This window comes from Vespa crabro, chromosome 19 (genome assembly GCF_910589235.1).
Source record: "Vespa crabro chromosome 19, iyVesCrab1.2, whole genome shotgun sequence".
Lineage (NCBI taxonomy): Eukaryota > Metazoa > Arthropoda > Insecta > Hymenoptera > Vespidae > Vespa > Vespa crabro.
This window is the reverse complement of record NC_060973.1, coordinates 5,074,176-5,098,582: the sequence shown is the minus strand read 5'-3', so window position 1 is coordinate 5,098,582 and position 24,407 is coordinate 5,074,176. Positions and strand designations below refer to the sequence as shown.

General features: G+C 36.1%; 2 protein-coding genes across 8 annotated transcripts; one reads left to right on the top strand and one right to left on the bottom strand.

Annotated features, from left to right (window-relative positions):
• The first annotated feature begins 255 nt into the window (after positions 1 to 255).
• LOC124430567 (la-related protein 1) lies at positions 256 to 20,171 on the top strand. 7 transcript variants are annotated; one of them, XR_006943804.1, is made up of 18 exons: positions 258 to 2,679; positions 7,176 to 7,249; positions 7,351 to 7,401; positions 7,765 to 7,930; positions 8,082 to 8,186; positions 8,618 to 8,793; positions 8,894 to 9,018; positions 9,096 to 9,285; positions 9,595 to 10,173; positions 10,466 to 10,623; positions 10,716 to 10,941; positions 11,024 to 11,194; positions 11,283 to 11,542; positions 11,627 to 11,787; positions 11,996 to 12,250; positions 12,578 to 12,711; positions 12,793 to 13,603; positions 13,681 to 20,171. XR_006943804.1 is itself a non-coding variant. In XM_046977341.1 (17 exons), exons 1-17 carry the CDS (start codon positions 1,776 to 1,778, stop codon positions 13,276 to 13,278), a joined length of 4,212 nt encoding a protein of 1,403 aa, XP_046833297.1. In that variant the 5' UTR covers positions 256 to 1,775; the 3' UTR covers positions 13,279 to 20,171. The 7 variants fall into 7 exon arrangements, 6 of the variants coding, with proteins under 6 accessions (XP_046833297.1, XP_046833296.1, XP_046833294.1 ...); XM_046977341.1 differs by having other exon boundaries at positions 256 to 2,670; positions 12,793 to 20,171; XM_046977340.1 differs by having other exon boundaries at positions 257 to 2,679; positions 7,768 to 7,930; positions 12,793 to 20,171.
• On the bottom strand, positions 16,087 to 22,437 carry LOC124430569 (PBAN-type neuropeptides-like). Its single transcript, XM_046977345.1, has 3 exons — positions 21,822 to 22,437; positions 21,315 to 21,548; positions 16,087 to 21,204 (listed from the first exon to the last, which is right to left on the bottom strand). Exons 1-3 carry the CDS (start codon positions 21,925 to 21,927, stop codon positions 20,978 to 20,980), a joined length of 567 nt encoding a protein of 188 aa, XP_046833301.1. The 5' UTR covers positions 21,928 to 22,437; the 3' UTR covers positions 16,087 to 20,977.
• Between the last annotated feature and the right edge of the window lie 1,970 nt (positions 22,438 to 24,407).

The window sequence follows — 24,407 nt, the reverse complement described above, 5'->3', positions numbered from 1 at the left end:
TTGAAATTGACAATGCGCCAATAATTTTACCCCAATATCATTTAATTATCAAGTTTTCGTCGGTCTTATATTTTATCGTTGCACAGATGAAAGGACTTGCTTTTTCTTTCTTTTCTCCCAGGTAAGGAAATTTTGTTAAAACGCGTATAAGGAGGTACATATCATTCTTCTTAGTCCGAATGAATAGAATTCGCGTTTGAAGTTTCCCGCTAAACAATCGAAGGAGGAAGGACCGGTGGCGCCACCATGCGATGCTTTAAGAACGAACAGGAAGTCCGTCGAGCGGCTCGCTTAGAGGCCAGGAGGCATCGTTGGCCACATGTGTTTTACGAACTGCTTTCTTGTGAAAAAGGATTGTCGAAAATGCGCCGTGTTTACGTAATACATGAGAGCGCAACACTACGACAATGTTGCTAGACATTACGAATCAGAGAAGAAAGAATCTACGGCGACGATACGACGAATGAGAAGAAACATTACACGGTGTACAAGTATAACCATAAAAGAAGATAAATTCGTTTCGAAGATAAAACGAGTCTCCCCGGTATTCTACCACTTTTGCTCTGCTCGTTATCGTCGTCTCTCGACACATACGGTACGTACTCGTTTAATTCGGAAAGGTGTATTTTCGTTCGTTCAGAGGAAAGTACACGAAGTCAGAAAGATCGTTTATCGTCATCGAGCAAGCAGAACGAGACGAGCAAGGTACGAAAGACCTTACGAATACGAAATCTCTCTCTCTCTCCCTCTCCCTCTCTTTTTCTTTGCTTTTCTTTTATCATCCCTCATTTGGAAAAGGACGAGTCAGCAGTGTGCATTTCGTAGAGAAAAAGAAACAAGCATCTCCTTGAATAGAAAAAAAGAATATTATTTGAGACATATAGGAGAATTTTAAAAGGCGCACGTGGTGAAAGGTTAGAGTAGGAAGAAGAAGAAGGAATAAGAGAGAGAGAGAAAGAGAGAGGGAGGGAGGGAGGGATTCTCGAATCGTCTCTCGCGTGGCATCGTACCGGCGCTGGCAGTACCCATTTCGTCCGTAGTACTTTCGCCACGATCACGACAAAAAGTCTAGTAAGAAAGTTCGAGGACGCGCGTGCGCGAGTTCATACCGGGAAGAAAAGTACGACGCGACATTACACGAACATAACAGCGGATATACACCAAGGAAGAGAACGACGGCTGCAACCGCGTGGGGGTGTTGGGTGTGTATTGTCCCTGCGTGCAACATTTAACAATCGACGAATAGAGCTAAACTGAGAGAGTGGGGGGAAGGCAAGCTAGAGCGCGCGGGTGTTCTCATCGTTCTTAACGATATTTCACACACCGGCTGAATACCACCATGCGCTCGAAGCACGGCACGATGGTAACACTATTTTATTAATGACCTGAGTGATCGGGAATACGTTCGTGGTTAGGATTCTCACTCTCTCCTTTTCTCTTTCCTACCGAACAAGAAGATAAATCGACGGGTGAGTCATTCATGAAACCGGCGAGTACTTGTGTTATCTTACATTTCTTCCCCGTTGGAAAGTAACTAGTGTTGTTTCGATAAATTTTAAACGGAAGTGAGAAACTTCAGAAGAAACGAAAGAAGGAAAAAACCCCGCGTCGCAAGACTGAGATAGATATAGGTAGATATAGGTAGAGATAGAGAGAGAGAGAGGGAGAGAGAGAGAGACAACTACGAAGTATATAGAGGAGGTGGGACCACCCCATTGCTGCTGCTGCTGCTGCTGCTGCCTCGTGTTTTTGTGTCTCCGCGCGTGCGATTCAAGATGGCGGCGAAGGTGGTCAGCAGCGGCGCTCAGGGAAGTACCGAGCGAGAGGAGGGCCCCGGGGTATCCTATGCAAGCGTAGTCAATCCCAAAGCTGCCTCGAACGAAACTACTACCAGCAGGGTAGTATCCTCGAGCAAAGGAAACAATAAGGAGAATATAGGCGGCCAATTTGCCGCGCGTCAGGCCAATACGACCGTTAAAGAACGCATTGTCTCGCAAAATCTTCCTACCAAGGGTAAATCGTATCAAAGAACTGGGAGACGATTTGCGACAGCCACACAACCGCAGCAACAACAACAACTTAGAGTTGATAAATGTCAGAACGAGTTTCAGATTGGTATTGATATATCTGAAAAGTCTTCAATGAAAAAGGAGACCGTACACGGTCAACCGGATGTTGTATCTAACACGGTGATATCGGAACAAGAAAAATTAAATAATGGGGATATTGGAAGCGACGGAGAGTTTCAAACTGTCGCTCCTAAGAGCGCTCGGAGGAAAGAAAAATTGAGAGAACAACAGAGAGAACACAGGGAACGTCATAGACATCGTGATCATAGAAATAGATTGCGTGGTATTAGCGACGGTAGTAAAGAGAGAACGATCAAAGATAGAGATCGAACCGATAGAAATGGGATCGAACATATTCTCAATAATAAGGAAGGTATTAGAGAAAAAGAGACTCGAGAAGATAACCAAGTCCAAGCGTCTGCTCCAGTGAAGTACGTGGAGGCTCCCTTACCTGCCGTCAATCCATGGAATAAAACGAAACCTCTTCAATCTTTCGTTCAACAACCCGTCGCTGCTTCTAGCACGAACACTTCGGTCTCTACGGACAAACCAAGCGTAAAGGAGAAGAGAGTATTGCAACCGCAGCAACAACGCTTACAAGGTATAATAGGTAAGTCCAGGGACGCATTTTCTAAAACTCCCCAAGATATAGATCAAATATCGATATCATCTCTTATTCTTTCCACCATGACATGCTGAATTTTTATTGCTTTGTCGTTTTCGCCAAAATATTATTAACGTGTCTCAATCAAAGATGCGATAATCATAATTATTACTTTAACATATGTTAAAACTATAAATCGATCGTGTATTGAATAGAAATGATTGAAGATAGTATTTAAAATTATTTTTTATTACGAGCAATAATATTATCGATTTTAAGTATAATCGTATAGATTTAATGCGTCAACGGCCGTATAAACGATATTGCATCCGAGATGCGTTATGTACGATCGACTGAAACGTATCTATTGCAGGACGAATTAATTATTTAATTCGTGGGTGATTAAAAATTTTTCGAACATTCATTAACTACCTCCTTATATATCGCTAATTCCACGGCAGAGAATTGCACGCTGCTGAGTACATTGCGCGCGTGTATAATTTGTCAGTCTATTATACGCGTGTTACGAAACTTACAATGAAAATAGAAACGCATCTTCGAACTGTCGCGGAAGGCTAAAAGGGATGATGATAAATATCTGATTTGGATAAATCGAGGAAATTCGGAATCGTCGATTATGAATGATAATCGATATTAAAGATTACAGTTCTTACGGTGTTTAACTCGGTCCCCTTTTTGCAAGAAAACAAGAAAAATCCTGTTGCCATGTGATACTTTTGGACAGGGAGACCGTTCGATCGAATGTAATCGCCAAAATTCGCGCCCGTTTAATTTTGTTACAAGAGAGCTATCTGATAAGCCGATAATGATAATAGTACACTTAAAAAAGATCCAATCGTAGCTCGAGTGTATTCGAGTTAACGTACAACTATGCCTAGCATACGTGGCAAGAAAGAGGGCAGGTGATGATATAGAGAATTGACACGTTGTCGTCTTTTTCCTTATAATTCAAAGTTACGTAAATTACGTAAATTTTTTTCTTTCTTTCTCCTTATTTTCTGATGTTTATTCCACTACGTAATATTCCTCTGTACGTATACGAAGAATGGCCGGGATCGTCGTGTAGCGGGATGTTTGTTCGATACAGTCAGGTCGCGTCCCCCTTTCTTCCTCGATACGCGACAATAATAAGGGTTGATTCGAAACTACGTATTCGCCGGCCAATGGTTTTATTTAGCGATGACTTTGTAAATCTTGTTCGACCGATCGATCCGCCGATGTACGTAGTAAATATACGTTAGCGAAGCTAATATTCGTTAAAATATGGCGATATACATACGTCGTATTTTAATAAATGCCAAGAATTACTACTGCATAGAAGAAAAAAATTTCAAAATTCATTCGGATCGTATCTTCCATCGTTTCCGATTGAAAGAGATAAGAGGAGGCGATCTTAGGATCGTGAAGAAAGATAGGAGAACGTGCAAGTTGGAGGGCAACGACATTGACACTTCTACTGTGTAGCACAGAGTCGCGGTGCGCACGTAATGCAGTTACGGAGACGTGCCTAACAATATTACGTAGTTACGGCACACCACGTTCTAGGCACTCGGTCTCTTTCTAGCCGACATCCAGACGTTTAAAACGACGCTACTTGTTTTCCATCTTCAGCTTCCCGAAACTTCTATTTATTCTTACTCTTCTCCCCGATCGATATCTACTCAGAATGACGAAATACGTCCAACGATTTCACGAATCGTATACCCAGGGATCGATTTTAGCTAAAATTGATAGGTTAGAAATGAATAGGTTTCCTTGGTCTTTGATTCGATTCGATTCGATTCGATTCGATTCGTCGGCATCTGGTGGTTCAGTAAATGCGCTCTTTCGATCCATATTAAAATGTGTCGCAGAAAGTGAGAGTACAGGAAAGGAAACCAGTTTCGAGATAGAGAAGGCCGAAACGGATAGAATCGAAAGGTCAGTGAAATATTGTACATTTCGATGTTAATCTTATTGCGTGAGAATTCTCGTTTAAGATTTCATACGAAGATTTGGAGGCTAGAAGAAATAGAAATCGCTTTATACGTTCCTAATATCTGATCCTATGAGGTTAAGATTCCTCCTTCCGCATTTTCTTTTCTTTTTTTTTTCCTTCTCCCATTCACTTTCTTTTTCTTCGACCTGTGAAAAAGGAAAAAGTATGAACGATTGCATTTTTTTCTTTTTCTTTTTTTCTTTTTTTTCCGACGATTACGGCCGAAACGTAAAATTGCTTTTTACGGAGTGTAAAAGCGACTTGATAGTTAAAAAAATAAAAAAAAAAAAATAAAAAAAAAAATAAAAGAAAAAGAAAAACCTTGACTTGGATGTCGTGCTCTTCGTGTACTGCGTTAAAAAAAAAAAAAAAAAAAATATTAAAAAGAATCGTAAAAGAGCCTTCCCAGAAGGACGCGTTTGAAAGTACATTTAAACGTATAAACGGATTTGCGTTTGACCAATCACAATTTGTTCGATCGACGAATGCTCGACCATTTAAAGGCCGCGTTCTATTACGAGGAATTACTCGGGTAACGTCCTCGGGTTATAAAGATATATACTCGAATCGGTATCAACGATCTCCTTAGACCGTGTGCTCGTATAAAAATGTTTTATTATTATTTTCGTTGTTATTATTCGCGCCGCTTTTCATATTTTAACTTTTAATACCGTTCTACGTTACGCAAGGCACTTTTCGCGCCTACTTTTCTATATCGTACGATACGATATGTAATTTGATCGTAGGAAAGAGAAGGAAAAGAACAATCGAGAAGGAAAAATTTCCTCTTCGTGTGAAAGGTTTTTAGGTAACGATAAAGTTATCTTTCAAGTCGTTATTTATACGTATGCCACATATATTTTTCTTTACTCGTGAAACAAATATTATAATCGATAGTTACTCTTTGGATTTTCTTCGGAAAGAAAATTCTTTAGAATTACAACGGAATCACTTTTTAATCGCTGACGATAAGGCTCCTTGTTCGTTTTATAACTCTCCTCGGATTGTCACTTTTTCAGGTGGATCAAGTTCCCTTGTATTTGACAGGTGCATCGCCTAAAAATTTAACGAAGCGATTTCGAGCGATTTCCTATTGCTCTCGAACAATCTTATTTGTGATTGAATCTTTACCTTTTTCCTTTTCTATTTCTTCGTTTCTACTGTTCGAATTGCGATTTTAACATATCTATTAGTTAGTGAATTAATTCTCGCGAAAAGTATTCTCTCTATATCTCCTTTTGTACACATTCAGATTCGATTTTATTTTTTAGTATCAAATTAAAAAAATCGCGCGACGCGATTTTGAAAGGTATCAAAAGCGTCCTTCCTTTTCGATCATACAATTCGGCCTTGATCGTATTTCATAACAGTTTTAACAGGTTGTCCTCCCACGTTTTCACGACGATGGAAAACTTTGACTTCCAAAGTGAGTCGTTTCTTATTCTCATCTATGATAGAATCGTTTTATCGTTTTAACGAAGGACACGGAGATGAACGACGTCCTTCTTCCTTGTTTTCCAATTTAGGATCGTTGTTTATTGTTTTCAGCGTCGAAGCGAGCATTGTTAGCGTGGCGATCTGCTCAGGTTTTAGGGCAACGTGCCATCGTCCTCGTCGTTGGGCTCTCTCTCTCTCCCTCCCTCCCTCCGTATGCATGTGTCCTCCAAACGAACTCAACCAGTTTGGCATGGATAAAAAGCCGAAATGCGTCACGTTGCCAAGAAATGGTCGGTTGAGAGAAAGAGAGAGAAAGAGAGAGAGACCAGAATAGAGGGAGATCGCTGAACCCCATCCACCCACCTCCCTGCGCCATCGCTGGGTTTTCAAAAATTCCCGCCCTCTTTCGCGAGAGGGAAATTCAAAACGTAATTACCGATGGGATTCATTTTAGTAGAAACACTTTTGATAGAATGAAAACAGATATTCAGATCGAAAAGTCAAAATGATTATATTTAATTTGCCAACGATAAATTCTCTCTATATGTATTGTTAAAAAAGAAAAATCTAAAGATAGAGCAACGATGTTCATTGTCAAACTACTACCCGGTGCCGACAACTCGAACGCGGATTTCTCTCATTCTTTCGTGACGTGGGACGTTACAGATAAAAATATTCGAGAAACGATCGCGTGTTGTCGATAGAGGGAAAGGGAGAGGAGGGAGGAAACAGAGAAAGAGAGAGAGAGAGAGAGAGAGAGAGAGATAATCGAGGTCACAATTTGGAACAAGTTATAATTGTGCCGATAAGAATATAATAATTCAAGTGGAATCTTGTTAATATACCGAACACGTGTCATCAACGAGGGCGATAATGCGTTCGCAAGAAAGCATCCCTTTTAACGTTGTATACACTTATTTACCATGTACTCGGCAAATTTTTTATTATTTCAATATTCTAACCATTTATGTTCAAGTATTTAAAAATAATTAATTTTTCCCCCCTATCAATACACCTCGGCCATTTTTTTATATATTTATTTAATCGCTTAATTGTTCTTTTCTAGAAAATGGACTTCCTACCACTGCCGAGCCAACGATCGTTAAAGTCTTAAAAGACAGAAGAAAAGTCAACCAAAGGGTATGTTTCTACTGTTAAAATACGAGGATTATAGTTTCAGGAACGTTGTAATAATACCTTGTTTTCATCTTTATCTTTATTTTTTTCTTTCTTTCTTTTAGGCCAGCGATTTTACGGATATCGGAGATTGGCCAACGTTGGGAGCTCAAGAGGTTAGGCATACTCTCATTTTTCTTTTCTTTTTCTTTTTTCTTCTTTTTTCAATTTTGCTTATACATAGACATTTATTTACATTAATGAATATTTCATTTAGAAAGACAGCCTGGTTAATTTGCAAAAGCTAGAGCCCGTAGAAAAGATGATATTATTCTACGAGCGTATACTTTTTGCTAGAAAAAATAAGGGACACTTTATACGATCAGAGTATTCGATTCTGCTTCCTCTGATAAATAAACGTGCTCGTACATTCCTATAACTAATCCTATAACTATTATCTGTTTTATGGAATATCTTAGCACGTTTCGCGTGCAATTTTTTCTAAGTATTTATATATATCAAAGCTCGTTCTGGTTTAGAAGAAAACACCCGTGACAACTTCGAAACAAAATGGTGTTACCGAGCAAAATAATGCGAAGGAAAGTAATGGACATGCGATTGAAAGTAAAGGAAAGGAAAACAAGGATAATCAATGTCAGGATGACAGCGATGAACACACGGACAGTAGCGAGAAAAGAAAGAAAGGTAAACATTAGGATTACATTTTCTTCGATCCGAATTTTCTTCTTTTTCTTCTTTTTTTTTTCGTTTTTTCTTTTTTTTTCTTTCTTCTTTTCTCCTTTCCTTTTATTCTGTTTTTTCTTTGTAATAATTTCATTCATTTATGATTCCCCAGTGAACAAACAAAAGTGGGTTCCATTTGATATAGATATAACAAAAAATAGAGGCAAGAGAGAACGCTCGCCAAAATATCAACACCAAAGAGAAAAAAATAACGAAGGTAATCCTTTAAACCACATTTTATTATTTACTTGATATGCTTGAGGTAATATAAATACAGAGAGAGAGAGAGAGAGAGAGAGAGAGAGAGAGAGAGAGAGAGAGAGAGAGAGAGAGAGAGAGAGAGAGAGAGAGAGAGAGAGAGAGAGAGAGAGAGAGAGAGAGAGAGAGAGAGAGAGAGAGAGAGAGAGAGAGAGAGAGAGAGAGAGAGAGAGAGAGAGCCATACAGACTTTTTGGACTTTAGCACTTTTTCCTCGTTCGAAAGATCTCAAAAAAGAATTATTATTAATATATATAATATTAGTCATACAGTTTGGTTTTTCATATGAAATCTTGACAATAGTTATATATCTTTCATAGTGTACGTGAGTTTTAGTTCGTAACTTAAATTCTAGTTATATCTTCTTTGTTTTCGTGTTACCTCTTTAAAGATGGAGAAACCTGCCGAGATAGAGAATACGATAGACCAGGATACAATTTTAGGGGTGGTCGAGGTGGGCGAAACTTTAGGGGTAGAGGACGTGGTGGGCGTGGTGGCATGTCTCGTGGTAACTTTAGACATAGACATGATCACGATTATTCCAATTATACCGCAGAATATGCTCAGGTAAGATAATTTTTAACATTTATTCTTTATTCTTTAACACCTTTTTTTTTATTAAACTTTCAATTTATACATTTGATGATATAATTATTTCTATTCGTAGATGCAAAAATTTGGTCCACTCGATCCAGCGTACATGATGCCATACATGGGAACTTTTTATTTTAGCAGTGCTAGTTTCATTAACATGGATACAACGACTCTGAAAGAATGCATAAGAAAGCAAATGTAAATTTCACTTTAGAATTCCTTTATGTTTTTCAAGATAGATAAACAGCTTCATGAAGATTGCGTTGTCTTTTTAGAGAGTATTACTTCAGTGAAGAGAACCTATTACGTGACTTTTTTTTGAGACGCAAAATGGATGCCCAAGGATTCTTGCCCATCACATTGATCGCATCTTTTCATCGCGTACAAACTTTAACGACCGATGTATCTGTGGTGATCGAGGCTATAACGGAATCTGACAAATTGGAGTTGGTTGATGGATTTAAGGTAAGATCATTGTTTTTTCTTTTCCTCCAAATCAAACGATCCATCAAGATTAAGCACGAATAATGTTGAATATCCAATTACACTATGAGTCGATTGGACGAAATTATTGTGCTAGAACAAACTCAGGAGGATTCGCTGACACCATTCCAATGAATGGAGTTTGAAAGTAGACCTCCTTACACGAACTTATCAAAGATGCCGTCGGTCTTTAGTCTCTCTCTTTCTTTCTCTCTCTTTCTCTCTCTCTTTCTCTTTTTCTCTCTTTCCCCTTCTCCTTTATCGCAACGATCGTTCATTCGCTGTGTTTAGGTCAGAACAAGGATCGATCCATTAAAGTGGCCCATCCTGGATGCAGCTGGGAATCCCGTTTATTCCGATTCATCCAACGCATCGGTACCCTCTCGAAACGAAGTAATTCATCCTTCATCCGAGGCTGAATTTTATCCAGCTGCGAGACCCTTATCATCGATTCCTGTTCCCCCAATTCCACGAATCCTCCAATCCAATTATCAATTACTATCGACAATAGGAAGAATAAGCGAATCAGAGAGTATCTCATCCTCGATGGGCGATAGTTTGAATCCGGATGTGCCTGAATTTATACCCGTAGACTTGACAAGCAAGCTCGCATTGAGTAAACAAGTAAGTCAACAACGAGAAAATGGTCTATCGAGAAAAGATGAAATAGTCGAAATACCAAATTCCGTTCTTCCTGAACCATCGAGTAATGAATTGTCTCCACTGTCAACCAATGAATCGTCGAGTAGCAGCGAGTCGATAACCTTGAATGATAAAACGCACATAAAGAATTGTACCCCAGCGAAAGTACAAATTGACGATCAAAAACCATTGGCACCTTCGTCGCCATCCGATAACAGTTGGAAAGAGGTAATTCTTGTTAATTAAAGTTTTCTCTTACAAAATCACAAGATTTTTTATACGTTCAAAATCCATTATTACACGTGTGCATGTAATTCTTCATTTTTCTGTGTATATGTATACGTACATGTATATGTATATATATATATTGGGTTGGCAACTAAGTGATTCCGGAAAGTGTAAAGTCCATCTATTGACAAAATCCGCAATCACTTAGTTGCCAACCCAATATATGAGGATATGGCATTGTATGGTGTAATATATGGTATAATAATATATGGCTTGTGATATGGTGTGACAGGTAAAAAGGAGAGTGAAACATTCTCATAGGGAAAAATCAGAAGATAAGGAAAAACCTGGAATTCATAAAAACGAGGAACGAGAAGAATTAGATTTCCAATTTGACGAAGAATTGGATACACCACCTCCAACTGGACGGCACAATGCTTTTTCCGAATGGTGAGAGAATTGTTCTTTTAACGGATATGATGATGGGTTTGCGATTAAATTGAATTCAATTGTTTTGAAAGAATGAAATATTTCTATTTCAGGTCAGAAGACGACGAAGACTATGAATTATCTGATAGGGACGTTAATAAGCTTTTAATAGTTACGCAAATGACTGTTCCGAATTCATCGAGGATACCTAAACACGAAGGTCATGATCGTACTGGTGATTGGACAACAAGAGTAAAGATGACACAGGATCTTGAACAGGCTATTAATGATGGATTGTATTATTACGAAGAAGATTTGTGGAACAAAGATGGGCAAAGAGTAAGAAATTGATGATTGCGCTAAAATGTCCAGTCTCATTTAATGTGCAGAATCATTTTAATGAATCATCGTATATTTCCAGTATGGATCGTCCTCTTCAATTAACAATTACAAAACCGTAAATGTCATCAGCCAAGAGGATTTTGAGAAAATGGCCCCGAAACCTCCAAGAAAAACCAATCCCGAAGTTCCTCCACCTCCACCGTCTGCCGTCGAGGACTTGGACATTTCGCAACAGTCTCCTCCTGTTCAAGTACATGTTTCTTTCTTTATTTTCCTTTTTCATCACGTGATCATCGACTATAATAGTTCCTTGATTAACGTTTCTTTCGCCAAATTAGGTTCCTAACTCGTCAGAAGGTTCGAGTAAGAGGGAAAGAAAGAATGAAAAAAATCGTTGGAACGACAAAGCGAAAAATAGTAGAAGCGGAAGACGTGCAACTGTTCCAAGATTCTTTGCAGTGGTTAAGGATGAGCCATCGGTTGATCCTCGAACGCCGCGAAAACGAAAGACTCGTCACAGTAATAATCCTCCTGTAGAACATCACGTTGGTTGGATAATGGATGTTCGGGAACACCGTCCACGTACTTATTCTACAGGGTACCCAAATTTATTACTTACTGTTGTTCGTTGTACGTATATCACTTAGAAATATGTTCTCATGCGTTTTCTTGTAAATGACAGAAGCAGCGCTGGAACGAGCCCCAGTGAAAGTTATCTGGCAAGTAGTTACGGAAGCGCGCCTCAATCTTTACCGATATTCCAGCATCCCAGTCATGCCTTGTTGAAAGAAAATGGATTCACTCAACAAGTCTATCACAAATATCATTCGCGTTGTTTGAAAGGTAATTTAAATAGATATTAAACTATTAATAATTAAATATTGCTTGTACGAATTTGCGAAATGATGAATATTACATATTTTGTCTTCTTTTCCCGACTGAGGGACAAAGGTGAAGAGAATTTTAATCTGAAAGCTTATTCGTTTTCTCATACTAAATATGTAATAATCCTATGAGAATCATTTACTATGAAATTTTTCTTTTATCTTAGAACGCAAAAGATTAGGTATCGGTCAATCCCAAGAAATGAATACGCTCTTCCGCTTCTGGTCGTTCTTCTTGCGAGAAAACTTCAATCGTACGATGTACGAAGAATTTCGAAATCTAGCCAAAGAAGATGCCTTAGAGGGCTACCGTTACGGACTGGAATGTTTATTTAGATTTTATAGTTACGGTCTAGAGAGAAAATTCAGACCCCTATTGTACAAAGACTTCCAAATTGAAACTATATATGATTATGAAAGTGGTGAGTACATATTGATTTCGTTGAAGTTTAGATCACGTTTTTGCACATATACATAATAGGTTGTTTAGTTACGATAACCGGTTAGTGTTAGCTAAATGGTAACGATGTGCGAAAGTGAAAGAGTTTTGACTTTTTTTCTTTTTCTTTTACTTTCCCTTTCTTTTTTTTTTTCGTTTCTTCTTTTTCTCAAATACCGCGCAAATTTGTTGTTTTATGGATAATAGAACGTAACTCAACAAAATATCTAACATATCAATGAATGTAATTAATATCGTAGAAGTACTCATAATTAATCGTGTCTCTCCATACCACCTTCACATTCGACAGGACAATTATATGGATTGGAGAAATTCTGGGCCTTTTTGAAATACTACAAAAACTCTGACGAGCTTCACATTGATTCACAATTACAAGAATATTTATCCAAATTCAAGAGTATCGAAGACTTTAGGGTCGTAGAGGTATTTATCCTTTTTTTTTTATCTTTCTCTATCGTACGATCTCCGTACGGATGGCTAATTTCAATGAATGTTTCCAAATAGCCCCAGATTAACGAAATGCTCCAAGGATTCGCCACAAATGCTCGAGCACAGGCAGCGAAAAGACGTAACAGAAGTCTTTCCGAAAGTGGCAGTGGTAGTGGTACAGATGGTTCTCCAATAAGTAGAGTTCGACGGCTCTCGGGTGGTTCCAGTACGGTCACTTTACCAACATCCAATTCCGACGGTCCTAACAACCAAAAAACACGCGTAGACACCGTCAATATATCACATTTTCGTAGTAGGGCGGGTTCTTTCGGTTCCGGAAGATTGGGACATCCAAGACGAAAGAACGATCCAGCTTCGTCAAGTAGTCAACGTGATCTCAGTAAACAACAACCAAGAAGTAGACAAAATTCGTGTTCGCTCGCAAAGTCTTACGAGACGTGTAAGGCTCAAGGCACTGCCAGACATCAAACTAGTAACAAAAATGAACAGAAGTCTTTAACAAGTAAGGCAGAAGGGAGTTTGTCGATATATCAAAAGTGATTTGCTCGTTCGTATCACCTACGAACTATCATTTTCGTGCGGAAACATTGAAGAAGAGACAAGATGAGAAAAAGTCTATCGTTTAAGACGGACTCGTGTAAATTCATGACCTTAACAAGGATCAGCGAGCGAGAGAGAGAGAAGGAGAGAGACAATGGTGTTCTTAAAAGAAATCGTGCAAGGGAGTAAACGTGAAAAAAGTATCGTCGTTGAAAGATCGATTGTGTCGTCGTTGGGACGATGACGGTATGTTTAAGCCTTAAACCGGTATTTCAAAGCTCCTCGCAGCAATACATCCTGTTCTGAAAATTGTGCGAATTATAAGGTATGTCGTTAGTCGTGAAAATGTTTTAGAATTTTATTTAAGATGATAATTTAACTCATTTTTCAATCCTTGCTTAGAGTGCCGTAGCTGTTATCGCGTGACAAATTTTTCCTCGATTCCACTAATTTTTTAGGGGAACTAAAAAAAAAGTTTGTTAGAGGAACTGTAAGAACGATTGAAAAAGTCGATTGGTAAGAAAGCCAATCATAACCATTTCTGTGAAAGATCCAAATCCTTATTTTTTATTCCTTTGCGTGCATAATAATTATTTACCTCTGGTGAATGAGTAGTTAAAATTTCATTTTAAATCGATCTTTTACGGACGGATTAGCACGTTAAAAATTAAAAAAATCAAATTTATTAGCAAGCAGTGATGATAAAGAGAATCATTTTGAAGCAACAGAAGGAAGAAAGAAAAGAATAAGGAAAATAATAAAGAAATAAAAGAAATCAATAGAGTTTTTCGCTAGTGTATGATCTCGTATATCGGACATATACGATTTCGTAAGGTCTAAGCTTATTAAAGGTTCGTGCGGCTTAAGATTCAATGATAATGTGGCATATATCGATTAGATAATTAAATGAATATCGACGAGACGATAATTACATAAATATCGTCTGTCATTAATAATTAGCGCTGACAATATTTCATGCAATCAATTATATTTGTTATTTATTCATCAATTGGATTAATGATTAACACAATTCAAGTTCTGATTATAGTAAAATTAATGTATCTCCCCCTATATATTTATGTTGTTGTATCGTGTTACCATATAACAATTAATTAAAACGATAAATGGAATTCTCACATAGACGTTTATCGTTTTTTAATGTTGACATGGCGAAAGAAACATTCTTACAAAGATGAGAACTTTAATTGTACATTGTTAAGCCAACTTAATATTTGAATAACAAATTTAATCGTTGATCGAATAAAGTATTAACAACGGGCTGATAAATATAAACGAATGTTGCACTTTCGGTGAAACTTTCGCTTGTACATATTTATCGAATATATGCCATTTGGGAAATCACTCGATTAAACAAATAAAGATGAGGACGAAGAAAAAGAGAAGAGCCCGCAGAAGAGATTCATGAATGTTTCATCGAAATTGTGACGCTCGAGCATCATATACGGTGGTAGTATCTGTATATTTAAGGACGGTTATACTATTATCGCTATTATTATTGCTGCTAGTGCTACTATTACTACTGTCATTATTAGTAATAATATTACTACTGCTGTTATTGCTACTATTAGTATCGTTGCTGCAGACAGTACTATTACAGTAACGGGGTCAATGTGAAAACGAATGAAATATGCTAGAACTAAGCTGCTTAATCATTACAAATACAGCTGGAGAAAGATGTATCGAGGGGTTAGAATAATATTATCATTCTTCTTCTTCTTATTATTATTATTAATATTATTATTATTATTATTATTATTATTATTATTATTATTATTATTATTATTATTATTATTATTATTATTATTATTATTATTATTATTATTATGATAACTGATATTCTATAACGAAATTAGGACAAATAATTAGATTTTATATGTGAGTTTGATTTACTGTATTTAATTTATAGTGCATATTGGAAAAAATTTCGGTTCTTACGTGATATCGCTTATGATGAAGAATATGTAATGATTATTATTGTCGTTAAATGAAAAAGGAAAGAGAGAGGGAGAAAAAGTTGCAAAGATTCGAGTAAAAATAGCACGTTTTTGATCGAGGCAGCATGAAATAAGGAGAAGGGAAAAGTTGTAGGTTTTCAATTAAAATCCCTTTTTTTTCCCTCAAGTAAGCACTAAAAATGCATATCCCAGGAGAAGTTTCCTATTTATATACGATTTTTTTTTCTTTTCTATTTTTTTTTTTTTTCTTTTTTTTTTTGTCCTACGAATTCGCGTGTACAGCGTGATGTAAATACAATTGCTAGAAAAAGTTTTATATATATATATATATATATATATATATATATATATAAAATATATATATATAATATTATATATATTATGTATATATTATTATATATATTATAATAATATATATATATATATAGTTACAGAAAAAGCAAGTAGAAAAGAAATGATATTTAAATTTGCCAAATACACAGAATTTCTTCCTATAGGTACTAAGAAAACTGTTATTCTAAACTGCGTCGAACGAACATGCTATAGAAGTGTGCCGAATTTCGTGCAATAGAGCCTACAATATCTAATTTTTTTCTGGTTTCACCGAAACATCTCTTGTTCTTTCATCTTTGTCGTTGAACAAGTTTTTTAGTTGTGTCAAGAGAAGAAATATTCTTTTTGTCGTTCACACGAGACACGTACAAAAGTACTTTGTTATAATAAAGAGCTTACCATTATTCTAACCGGATTAGATAGGAAAAATATATAAAGTAATAACGACTGTTCGCCTCTTCTCATAATATTTTTTTTTTATTTATAGAGAGAGAGAGAGAGAGAGAGAGAGAGAGAGAGAGAGAGAGAGAGAGAGAGAGAGAGAGAGAGAGGGAGGTTTCGCCGTCTAAACGATCTACATGAATCACTGCCGACAAAAGAAATATCGTTAAACAGTCAGGACGGTAAATTAGATAACGCGCTTCGCGTGAACTCGTTCGAACGCTTCGTATTTTAAAGAGAAGATGAGATAGAAAAAAAACGTTCCTCAGGTAACGAAATAACTGTTTTTTGCAAGAAAATCATAAAGCTATGATATTACATACCTTCAATGCCGTGATGGATTTCGTGTTCATCATTAAAAGCATCTACTTGTTATTTATTTCGTGCCGTTCAATAAAAGTGATACGATAGATTTGTATATACGCGTATACGTGTACAGGGTGAGTCATCTTTAATTTGGATAATGCCTTGAGAATAATGATTTCGTCATTTAGAAAAATTAATAAAACGGATATTTAAAGGTATCAAGGTATTTAAAAATGTCGGATGATTCGCTTTGTATAACGTGAAAAATGCTCTTGTAAATATCATGTTGTACGATTGTACTCAGAAAGAGATAAAATAACGAAACCGATTTATATTGTAGATCTTTTTTTCTTTTTTCATTTTTTAGAGAGAGAAAATTACAGAATGCAATAGAAATGAAATTTGTAATAATTAACAAACGCTTCTTTTCGATAGACTTTCTTTAACGGCTCTTTTTTAATCTTCCGATAAGATAAAATGAAAAATATTTTAGTTACCTATGTTTTATGCATTTTACCATAATTCATATGTAAAAGTACATACTTAAACTAAATCTATACATACATACATATATATATATATACATATATATGTGTATATATATGTATATATATACATATATATATATATATATTATGTATGTATGTATGTATGTATGTATGTAGGTATATAAAATGGCAGATAAAAGAAACGATACACTATGTATGCTGCAAAAATTCGTTTATTGTGTAAACATGCCCTTCTTATTCTCATTGAAACGCACTAGTCACACGTACCGCATACATTATAACCGGTATAATAAGAACTGTCGAAAATATTACATCGTATATGTATAAGAAAAAAGAGGTGCATTTATTAAATACTACTTATAACACGATTAAAATTAATTTCTTCGAAACGCTTGCTACATTTTGACGGAAAAAAAAGGAAAGCATTTAGGCATCTCTTATATTTTTGTATCTCAAATACACGTAATCCTTTTGCGATAATAAAATTAATAGATTTTCGGTAGCACTTTGCAAATTGACAAGAGTTGAGAAGGGAAAAATTAAATTCGGTAATAATTTTTCTTTTTCCATTTCAATTTTCTTCCAACAAATTAACCTCGCATAAGGACGAACTTAAGCAAATTTCTAAAAAAAAAAACTATTCTTCGGTCTACAGTCGACGTTTTACTTAAAAATTATGAATATATGTAAAATCGAAAATATAACCGATGAGTCACATCTACGGATGAAGAATTAAACGTGAACTAGCACAAACTAATAATTACACACTTAATATCCAGGAATAAAAAGAATGAAAAAGGAATGAATGGCTCATAATGTACATATTTCTTTCATAATCTTTGGTTGCCATTTCATAAGCGGCGATATTTGATTTTATTTTTAAACGAATTAAATAATAACTTAACACGGGCGCGCTATACTATTACGATGACAACGTTCTATAAATGTAAGATTTTAGAATTAGATTCATTGATTAAGTTTAGAAATCGATCAGGAAATGAGCCAATAAACTTTATGGCGTCCTTCGAGATATAACATACCCCTATATGTTATATCCACGATAAAATATAATGTTGTAGATATAATGAGAAATATTTTCCCACGAAATGCGGGAGCCTATCATAATATAAAAAATAGATCTTTTGCATTGGATTATTTTCAAATGGTGCACGATCGTCTTCTTCCCTGATATAAAAAAAAAATAGAAAAAAGGTAATTTTGTAACACATAGTACATTTGTAAATAGCCACATATTTCCGTAAAGACATGCACACACATATACACACACACACACACACGCGAACAATCGCAATTTGTGCTACAAAAAACCGAAGAAGAAGAAGTGTATAATAAATATAGAAAAATATTAAGATATAGAGACTACAACATAGATAGACTTACGTACAGGACGCAAAAGATCATATGCACGGACTCGTACGTATACATCGTTACTTAGTTTTGCTGCTAATAATTCTTAATTTTATACTTAAGGCTTGCATTATTATATAAAAAAAAAAGGATGAGGTTAACGGTTAATAAAAACAAAAAAAAAAATAAAAAAATGTGTAAGAAATCCGTGCGCGCATATATATATATACACATATATAAAAGCAGCTGCTAAAAAGAAATGATTATATATACAGGCAACCCCTCTTATAATACGGTTAATTTGTACCGTTGCCTGTACATATACAATGCATAAATATTATACACAAATATACACACATTATATAGAGAACTTATACGGTCTCAGTGTGTAAAGTTAATTTCGCGGTGATGCCACTCTCCGAGCGAAAATTACGACGACCTCTACTTGTTTATTTAACTTGTACGAAAAGCGAAGGGAAGGAGAAAAATAAGAGCAAAGTCACGAATCTCCGGCAAAACGTTTGAATCAACTGCCTTGAGTTTGTACAGATACTGTCCCCCTCTTTCCCCCTAGCCCTACATTGACTTTTCTCCTCTCTGCTCTGATTATTACGTATTTTCTATTGTTGTATATATCGTATTTTTCTTCATCGATTCTTTGCTTTCATCTATTAGTATGTTTGTATATAAGTAGTATGTTTGTATGTAGTAAATAATTCTTTTTTTCTTTTTTTTTTTTATTTTTTCTAATTTCATTCATATTAATTCTACGTGTATGTATCGATTAGAATTTCGTTAAATATAAATATTTGATTTTTTCGTCGAGTTATCATCGAAGGAAAAAGAAAAAATAAACGGTAAAGCTCTCGACTCACAGAATTAATGTTATCCTCGATCCTTCGTAAAATCGTGCGGAAATAAACGGAAATAAATCGTGGACAGCTCGTGGTTGTGAGAACTTTGTTAATATTCAATGGGAACAGAGTAGTTCGCATGAACGTATGTCGCGCAGTATTCCGAGAACGGAAACGATTCACTGTCCGGTAAAGAGAAAGAAGAAGATAAAGAAAACTTGCAGATTAAGCTTAATTCTAAATAAAGAAAAGGAAGGAAAAGAAAAAGTAATAATTATAAATAAAATAAAACTCGCAGCAGGTTTTCGTTCGTGCAATTGTGCCTTCAATCGAGATTTTACTTGCGAATACTCATGAATACGTCGTACCATCTTCCACGTTTCAATTTTGTGTATCGAAAATGCGGGAAGAATATTAAAAAATATACTTAGTGCAGCTTGCGTGAGAGAGAAAGAAAAGGTCGAGAAAAAAATGAGAAAAAAACGAAGGCTAGGATTTAAGCAAGCGAGAAAAGTCTTCGCAACGAGCTAAGAAAGAAAAGGAAAATCATAGACGGACGGAGAAAAGAGTGCTAGTTAGTTAAATATATAGAAAATTGTTAGAAAAAGAGAGAGAGAGAAAAAAGAAACACTTTCGACTTTTATGTTTGGCGAAATTTTTAAATATTTTTTCAAATGTAGGTACAACATAACCCGTATACAATGATTAACAATAACAGACCGTAGACGTACGTATTTGTTATTACGAGATATGACTTGAATTGCGATCCTTCGTTTCACGATAATTAATAGTCATGTCAGCCATGTATATAGATATATAGTTATACAATAAACATACTTAACGATAAGACTTAGATGCTGAGTTAAATTAAATTAAGCTAGAAAATGCAGTTTAAACGATAATAATAATAATAACAGTTATAGGTTGATCGAACGATGCGCGCGCGCGTGCGGGTGTGTATGTATCTGTGTGCGCGTATGTGTGTATGTGTGCGTTTAAATCTACTGATAATACGTGACGTATGAATGAATTTTGAATCTTGTACGCGTAGCTGGAAGTTGTAACGTTTGTGAATATATAAATAATAAAAAAGTCAAAAAAACCGAGCACAATCCGAATCCTTAATTTCGCTCAACGAATACCGCATTTGTCGCGTATGTCGAAGAAGAAGAAAAAAGGAAAGGGTCGCTAGTTTTCCTTTTTATATTTTTTTTCTTTTTGTTTTTTTTTTTATTATTATTAATTTCCCATAATTATTTAAATGGACAAATTACCCAATTATCATTTTGCATTGAATCGGTTTAATTCGATCGGATAGAAAGAACGTCTCTTTTCCGTTTCTCGTAGATGGAAAATTTTGTTTTTTACCGATCGTTTTTGCTCGCAAGTTTACATTCGTAAATGTTAACTGGATTCGTTGCTTTTATTCGTCGTCGAAATAAATCGAGGTAATGGGTTAACTCCGTATCTTCTATCCGTTCCCGGTGTTTTCGTGTTTTATGATTACGAGCTGTATCTAACGTTACCACATGGCCCATCGGTACGGAGCGCTGCTCGAGGAATTACCCCTAAATGCACCGTGCTCCATCCTTCTCTTCCCTTCATTCTTTCTTCTTTTTTTCTCTCTCTCTCCTTCTCCTACCAATAATAATATCTTCGAGCAATAATACACACCCCCTTTTTTTCTTTTTTTTTTTATTATCTACGCTATGCAAACGTAAATATCGCGTTTCGATATGATTATTTTTTGACGTCTTAAGAAAGATAGGATCGAAATGAAATAAATGAAGGATTGCAAACAAATGTGAATACTTTATTTCTTAGTAATTCCAATAAGACGTTGGTTAATCGAATCTCTTTTGTTTTATAAGTTTCGGGAGTTAACTATGGGCTATTATTCTTTTTTTCTTTACTAAAACGGCAGAACGCGCGATCGATGAGCAAACCGTGATGAAATCGTCAAAGGAACTCGACGATTTCCGCGATTAATCGTCAAAGAAAATGGTTCGCTGGAGAACGTCCCTTCGTCTTGTGCGCTCTCCGAATTCTTCGAAGCTAAATACTTGGTAAAAAGTTCGTTTTCATCATAGTCTCCTTCTTGATTGACCTTGACTCGATTAGCCATCCGTCCCTTGTCGCCTATAGACGATCAATCCACGAATATAAATTTTCATTTATTATTTTTAATATTAACGAATTATAATCTGCTTACTTTCAGCTATTTTCCTTGATCGAATTTTTTCATTTACCTGATAAAGCGACAATAGTCCAATCTGAATCGTCGAAAGCATTAGCGACAGCCTCCAATTCGGTGTCCATACCTGTTCTACCCTCAAACTTTCGACGTTTTCCAAGTCGCGGTCCGAACCACATCCCGCTGCTCATCTTTTGTGTAGTCCTCTTTATGCATTTTCCTTCAGTACACGAACGAAAATCGTTGTCCTGCGTTCTATCGTTCGACATGCTCGCTACATCTCTTGAATCTAAAAAAAAAAAAAGAAGACAAAACTAAGGGACACTCCTCAACATAATATTCCAAAAACGAAAAAAGTACGCCGAACTTTAAAGACGCATCGTTCTCAATGAATTTGACAAAGAACTTGATTTTGTCAGAAATCACCGAACATTGTTTCTTCCAATTATCGTTTTCGTACAAAACGCACTCTTACCGATTGAAAAACGTTTAAAACAATGCATATAAAATAACATTATACAAAAGGGTACTTTGAAAGGAAGAAAAGAGGAAGAAAACTTACCGTATTCCGCGGTTGTACAGGACGTCATGAAGAAGAATAATACAAGAAGGTACGAATAAGAGAAGGTCCCCAATGTCCAGGGAAATTTGCCGATGAATTCGATCATCTCTTCTCCCGTGTTGGATGTTGTTACTTGTCACAGTTTCCTCGAGAAGCTCTCGGAACAGATTGGTGCCGATACAGCAGCGATCCTGAGGTTTTATACGGTTGCGTCGAGGTATCACCGGGCGTTGTCACGGTATCACCCTCACCCTTTGCGTTCTCTTCGATCTTATCGAAGGAATAATGTGCTAAGAGAGATAAAGAGAGAGAAAGAGAGAGAAAGAATATCGAACAATCCCACGGGGGTAATCTCGGTGAGCGTCGTGGCGATTACTCTCCATTTGAATCAAAAGTTACGCTCTTCCATACGTAATGAGAATTCGTTTCTCTTTCCTTCTTGCTTTTGAGCTCTCCTACCCACGTTTCACTTTCCTTTCCGTGTTCTTGCTATCCGTTATTGCCGAATATATTTTGTATACTTACAGAAAGAATTTTTATTTATTTAGAATTATCTAAATGAAGAAAATTTCAAACAATCGATACATATTCGTTGAAACGTTCGCGTTTAATTATTTTCGATTGTATATAATTTTAATTCATCTATAAAATAATGTTAATGTCATCTCTAGAACGTTGCAATATACAATATAATACGAATATATATATATATATATATATATATATATTTTATTATATTATATTATATATATATTCAGATATATACGTATTATATTATATATATATATATATTCAGATATATACGTATGATATTATATATATATATATATATTCAGATTTCTTCGAAACTCTCGATAAAATGGATTCTCATCGTGAAACGTGCGCATTTGTCGCACCCCATACAGCGCGATAAATGAAAAGCGTTACTCCATTCGAAAGCAAAGGGCAAATCTCTCGGTTATCCAATTCAATTTGTGAGTCTACGAGATTGACTCCTCCCGTTGCTATATAAGAGACCGATCTTTGCTTCTCTGCGGCATTTCGAAAAAGGTCGTCGAGCTAAACGGATTTACTTGTTATTTTATTTCCTTTATTTTCCGTATGAACACGTCTACGTTGTACATTTCGTGAAGTAATTACTTTTGTTGTATCTTTTATTCAACGTTCTTTTCGTTACTTTTTTGTTACAGAATTTGATTACATTTTTTTTTCTTTACTTTTTTCTTTGTTTTTTTTACGCAAAATTACAATACATATCGCAAGTGGTATTATAGCTTTTAGCGTTAGCTCACGTCTCGCGACATCTTTGTCGAGTTTACAATTCTCTCTCTTTCTCTCTCTTTTTGATATAATGTCTCTTACGAAATCCAAAAGGACGCGATATTTTGTCATGGTTGAAACAATATACATGTCGATGGAACGGCCAAAACGCATCTCGCACGATCGAAGAAGGTCCTCCGTACATGCGGACCGATGCGTTTTTTCAATGGGATTTAAGTGGCTGCGCAGCTCCTTACATTTACGTACATACACATGTACGTATGTATACTCTTTTGATACTCGTCAAAGCAAATAAACATTCGTGGTTTGGTGCTATTGTTGTTGTTGTTGTTATTGTTATTGTTGACGTCGTTTTCTCTTTACATACCGAGAAGATTACTCGACAAGAACGTATCCGAGACGTTCCCACATCGTATGAATTATATTATTCCTATTAAGAGTGCGGTTGATAGTCGAGATTAATTAAACGATAGAAAATTGACATCCGCAACATTCTTGCGATCGTATCTTTACAGATGCTCTAAGTCTTGGTCCACGCAATGTTCAGACAATAGAAAGAGAATAAGGTAGGATCTAGAGAGATATACGATCTTAATGACGATTAAAAATTTTAATTACAATTCGGATATTAAAGTGTCGCTCGATGGTAATATATGAAAAGATTTTCAAAGAGCGTAACTTAATCTTTCCACGAGCTCGATCAGCCTTTACCGACCCTTTCGTTTTCACGGATTCGGAGGAGGCGCTTTGCTTATCTCAGGCAGCATCACTTCGGGATGCTACCGAGAATAACCAAGTTCTTTAGGTAACGCAGGAGTGTTTACACCGCAACGTCCGACTACGGGAGGTGTTCTGGGCTTCGTCAAAGCACAAGTTTACAAAGTTTCACCTTCTCTCCTGCGTTTAACACCTTCCATTGGCTTCCTTACCATATATCTCTTTGGTGCTCTTTCCTTCTCCACGATTAAAAAACGTTCACGAGGGATCTAGGTGACGTTAAATGAAACGTATCGAGGCTATGTTGATAGTAAGTATCATTTTCAAATTCGTCTAACGCGTCGATGAAAGAAGATCAGAATAAATATACGATGATGATACGGTGCAGTGATAAACTCTTTACCGATTACAATAAATAAATGACAAACGACAAACTAAGATTTAAGATAGGCCGTCGATGTATTTACAAAGCGAACTCCTCATAATCTTCGACACAATGTCCGTCGAACGAGCTCGATTCGATGCCCGCAAATATTTAGTCTCCCGTTAGCGAGTCGTCGAGAGAGATCGTTATGCGATACTTTTTAA